The following is a 5,291-nucleotide window of genomic DNA, read 5'->3' as shown; positions in this document are numbered from 1 at the left end:
ACAAAAGACAAAACTGAGAGGGGCTGGGGGTTGACGCGCCTTGGAAAACGTCGGCAGCAAGCTGAGATTTTAGACCTTTCTTCAAACAAATGGGAACTAGATATATGTTGATGTTATCCCTACTGGAAGACTTCCGAAGGCTTCTTTCATTAAAGACAACGCAGTCCAAGAGGCTATGCTGGAAACTGAGAGAAAATCCAGCAGAAAAAGGCAAGTGGTGAGTTTTCCTTTTCTTCCTGGGCGTAGCGTAAGCAGCCCAGGAAAAGGAAGGCTGCTTTTTATAGCCGGTTCCTGGAGATTTGGCCTCGCAGCGGAAAGGGGAGTGTCTGCGTAGCGGCGGGCAGACAGACCTGAGCAAGGTGGTTTCCAAACTGACCAAAGATTCGTGAGTAAAGGCTCTTCTGTGGGTGGATCTAAACTATTAAGAGATCAAAGAATAGTTTAGATACACCCACAGAAGAGCCTTTCCTCCCGAATAGGAAGCCAGACCTATAGAAACTATACATTTCCAAGTATTACCTGTAAACTTTTTTGTTTTCTGAGAAAAATCTATGAATCTGAGATGTTGCCCCTTTGAAAAATTCTTGTGAATGTTTCAGAATGTGCATGGGGATGTGCATGAGATTTGGTCGAATTTTCCACCATTGGAAACCACACAGGGAGTTTAATTTCACAATAATATTCGATGCAATAGTGGGGTGAGTAATTTGCCCATTCTTGGGGGAAAATCACTGGATGAAGAACAACCTATGGTAAGTTTAACTCTCACAGAAGAAAATGGTAGGTATCAACACTAGTCTCAGACCTCCTAAGGTCCAGATCGTGACAATCAGTGACAACCTTTGAGATGCATGCTCCTCAGCAACGTGGCTGTCAAAGCCTGCTCAAGATTTAATCTCAGTATATTAAGGAGCTGTTCACAGAATTCTCCAGACTCACTGAATTTTCCAGTCTCACTGAATTCTCCAATCTCTGGTGCGTACTCAACACACATTTTAAATACCACTCATATCTGTGCATTATAAACATCCACTGCAAGAAAATTACCAGGCAACTTCATGGCTACATGGCAAACATTCAGGCAATTTACATAGGACATAGTTTCAGAAATACCTTTCTTCATGTAAAAGATGTTGGATGACAATTCCATAAAATTGGTGATGTTGACACTTACCTGCTCATCCTACAAGTACTTCCAGAAGAAGACTTCACCTCTTTAAGGATTATCTCAGAACTCTGGAATAAAAAGAAAATGCCTTGGTCCTTCCTTCCACAATTTTCCTTCCATTGCATGTAAAAAAAAAAAAAAAAAATCCCCATATTCTGCCAACCTAATGCAAGACAGAGAGACGGGAGATACATCTCTTTAACATCACCTTATCTCCAATTAAATTAGGTTACTTGAAGCTAAAAACAAGATAGTATGTGGAGACAGCTATCACCCTTGGCATTCTTGCTTTCTGGGCTCTAGGTAGAAAGTAAAGGAAACACTCCCTTTCTGAATAATGCTATAGTTGTTGTTTTATTGCTCTATCTTCAGTAGTGTTTTCTTTTCTTCTGAAGCATAGCTAATTGTTAATTTATAGTCACAAGTACCAATGCCTTAGCTATATTTAACTTTTGTTTACCTGTAAGACAACTGATCTGGACACTTCAAAAAATTCAATATCAATAAAATACAGGGGACTGTTCTAGAATAAACAGATGTAACACCAATACAATCATGAAACTTGGTTTAAAAACAAATTTTCTAAGACATTCCTTATGTCAAGTGGTTAAGAAAATAAGTGCATTTGTAAAAGGAATTCAAGAGTGAATAGAATTCTTATTTAAGTTGAAGAAAACTGGGGGAGGATAATGGAAGGATAATTTTAAAAAGTTATTAGGGACTGGATTTTAGTTAATATGGAATTATTGTTACTTCGGTACATTGAGAGACACTACTTGAAAATATTCCATTTAGACTGCCATCAGTCTGAAAGAAAGGATTGGGATTTCCTTAATGTTTTGGTAAAAAGAAACACTCGGAAAGGACGCAGGGTGGCGCCGCATTAGAAGTAGAAGGAAGAAAGCTACCAGTCTGCGCTCCTCTAGCCAGATGCTCTGCTAAAGAAGCAAGCAGGAAAGGGAGGCTTTCTAAGGCAGTTGCTCCGGGAAATCAGGGCCATAGGCATCTCCACTTATCCCAGTGTCTGAGTGATACTGGGAGATAGATCAGCGACAACGTGAATCCGAGCTGGGTCAAGTTTGCTGGGAGACGAGAGTGCGATGGAGGCAGGAGAGAGGAAGAAATGCTTTCTGAAACAAAGGCAAGTCTTGATATTCTTTGTTTGGCTGGGCATAGCTCAGGCTGGCTCTGAGCCTAGGCGTTATTCAGTGGCCGAGGAAATGGACAGTGGCTCCTTTGTGGCCAATCTCTTGAAAGACTTGGGGTTGGAGGTAGATGATCTAGCTGCTCGGGCCCCCCGGGTCGTTTCCAAAGGGAAAAAAATGCGTTTGCATTTTGATAGGCAGACCGGGGATTTGTTGTTAAATGAGAAACTGGACCGGGAGGAGCTATGTGGCCCTACCGAGCCCTGTGTACTACCTTTCCAGATGTTACTGGAAAATCCCTTGAAGTTTTTCCAGGCTGAGCTACGGATTAGGGACATAAATGATCATTCTCCAGTTTTCCTACACAAAGAAATAATATTGAAAATTTCAGAAAGTATCACTCTTGGAACTACTTTCCTGATAGAGCGTGCCCAGGACTTAGATGTAGGAAGCAACAGTCTCCAAAGTTACACAGTCAGCCCCAATTCCCACTTCCATCTTAAATTACAAGACAGTTCCGACGGCACAATATTACCACAGCTGGTGCTGGACAAAGCACTGGATAGAGAGGAACAGCCTGAGATCAGATTAACCGTCACAGCGCTGGATGGCGGAATTCCACCCAGGTCTGGGACCGCCCTAATCCACATTGAAGTCTTAGACATCAATGATAATGCCCCTGAGTTTGTAAAGCTGCACTATGAGGCGCATGTCCTAGAAAACAGCCCCATTGGATCCCAGGTTGCCATTGTCTCTGCCAGAGATTTAGATATTGGAACCTATGGAGAAATATCTTACGTACTTTCCCAAGCATCTGAGGATATTCGGAAAACATCTGGAATAAATGCAAAATCGGGAGAACTCCTTTTAACACAGGAACTGGATTTTGAATCTATTCAGACTTATACATTAAATATTCAGGCGACAGATGGTGGGGGCATTTCTGGCAGTTGTGTGGTGTTTGTCCAAGTGATGGATTTGAATGACAACCCGCCAGAACTGACCATGTCAACGCTTATCACTGAGATCCCAGAAAGCTTGCAGGAGACTGTAATTGCTGTATTCAGCGTTTCAGATCCTGACTCTGGAGACAATGGAAGGATGGTTTGCTCCGTCCAAGATGATCTTCCCTTCATTCTTAAACCCTCTGTTGAGAATTTTTACAGTTTAGTCACAAACACAGCCCTGGACCGAGAAACAAGATCCGAATATAACATCACCATCACCGTCACAGATATGGGAACCCCCAGGCTAAAAACCGAGCACAACATAACCGTGCTGGTGTCCGACGTCAACGACAACGCCCCCGCCTTCACCCAGACCTCCTACACCCTGTCCGTCCGCGAGAACAACAGCCCCGCCCTACACTTCGGCAGCGTCCGCGCCACAGACAGAGACGCGGGCGCCAACGCCCAGGTCACCTACTCGCTGCTGCCGCCCCTCGACGCGCACGTGCCCCTGGCCTCCCTGGTGTCCATCAACCCGGACAACGGCCACCTGTTCGCCCTGAGGTCCCTGGACTACGAGGCCCTGCGGGCGTTCGAGTTCCGCGTGGGCGCCGCCGACCGCGGCTCGCCCGCGCTCAGCAGCCAGGCGCTGGTGCGCGTGCTCGTGGCGGACGACAAGGACAACGCGCCCTTCGTGCTGTACCCGCTGCAGAACGCCTCGGCGCCCTGCACCGAGCTGGTGCCCAGGGCGGCCGAGGCGGGCTACCTGGTGACCAAGGTGGTGGCGGTGGACGGCGACTCGGGCCAGAACGCCTGGCTGTCGTACCAGCTGCTCAAGGCCACGGAGCCCGGGCTGTTCGGCGTGTGGGCGCACAACGGCGAGGTGCGCACGGCCCGGCTGCTGAGCGAGCGCGACGCGGCCAAGCACAGGCTGGTGGCGCTGGTCAAGGACAACGGCGAGCCGCCGCTCTCGGCCAGCGTCACGCTGCACGTGCTGCTGGTGGACGGCTTCTCGCAGCCCTACCTGCCGGCCCGTGAAGCGGAAGCGGCGGACGCGGCCCCGATCGCCCCGCTCACCGTCTATCTGGTGGTCGCCTTGGCGTCGGTGTCGTCGCTCTTCGTCTTCTCGGTGCTGGTGTTCGTCGTGGTGCGGCTGTGCAGGAGGGGCGGGGCGACCTCGGTGGGTCGCTGCTCGGTGCCCGAGGGCCCCTTTCCGGGCCACCTGGTGGACGTCAGCGGCACGGGGACCCTGTCCCAGAGCTACCAGTACGAGGTGTGTCTGACGGGAGGCTCTGGGACTTTCAAGTTCCTCAAGCCGGTTATCCCAAACTTCCTTACTCAAGATGAGGAGAGGGTTAGTGAGGCAAACCCCAGTTTCAGGAATAGTTTTGAATTCAGTTAAATTTTAATAAGGGTCTATGATGCCGTCTCAGTCAAATTGTGCAGAGTCCTTTTTTACTGCCTTGCCCATTGGAGTTGTTTTCTTTGTATTTGAAATGTAACCATCTTATTCCAATTCAGCGCATGTTACTGGTGTTTCTAGATGTGCTGCTCTGTGGTATAATGAATGCAAATTTTCTTTCTTACTGTTAATATCACTGTAACTTAATTCGATTTAATGTGTGAAAGTATATTTTGTATTTTCTGAAGTCTTTAATTTTTAGAGCACTTTTTTCAAAATTCACCTTCCACAGTCCCTAGGTAATTTTTGCATTCCTACATTTTTGAAAGTTTGCAATAAGTACATAGGGTTACTCTTTTTCCTACCCAGAATATTTGTGTTTGTATAGAGTATTCTCTTAGGCTAGTTTAAACTTTCTTCCTGTGAACTCACATTGGCTAAAACCATTAACATAGGTACATTCATGAATCACAAAGCACCCTCTCACACTTTTCTAAATATATACTTCCTTAAAATGTTCATACCTGATAAGTATGATTCTTTAGAGATTGTGAAAACCTTGACTGTTGGATTCTACAAATCATCCACATTAAAAGTCTTCAATAAATCAACTACCAATATTCTAAAAT

At 46.3% G+C, this 5,291-nt stretch overlaps 1 protein-coding gene across 1 annotated transcript; it reads left to right on the top strand.

Annotated features, from left to right (window-relative positions):
* The first annotated feature begins 2,268 nt into the window (after positions 1-2,268).
* LOC132422056 (protocadherin beta-2-like) lies at positions 2,269-4,771 on the top strand. The gene has a single exon (XM_060006888.2). It carries the CDS (start codon positions 2,269-2,271, stop codon positions 4,660-4,662), a length of 2,394 nt encoding a protein of 797 aa, XP_059862871.1. The 3' UTR covers positions 4,663-4,771.
* Positions 4,772-5,291: the final 520 nt, after the last annotated feature.

Source organism: Delphinus delphis, chromosome 3 (assembly GCF_949987515.2).
Source record: "Delphinus delphis chromosome 3, mDelDel1.2, whole genome shotgun sequence".
In the NCBI taxonomy this organism is placed as follows: domain Eukaryota; kingdom Metazoa; phylum Chordata; class Mammalia; order Artiodactyla; family Delphinidae; genus Delphinus; species Delphinus delphis.
The sequence above is the reverse complement of the archived record's forward strand: the minus strand, read 5'-3'. Positions and strand labels throughout refer to the sequence as shown.

Excerpts from the sequence above, each read along its gene's own strand:
- LOC132422056 (XM_060006888.2), top strand. The coding sequence starts at position 2,269 with ATGGAGGCAGGAGAGAGGAAGAAATGCTTTCTGAAACAAAGGCAAGTC.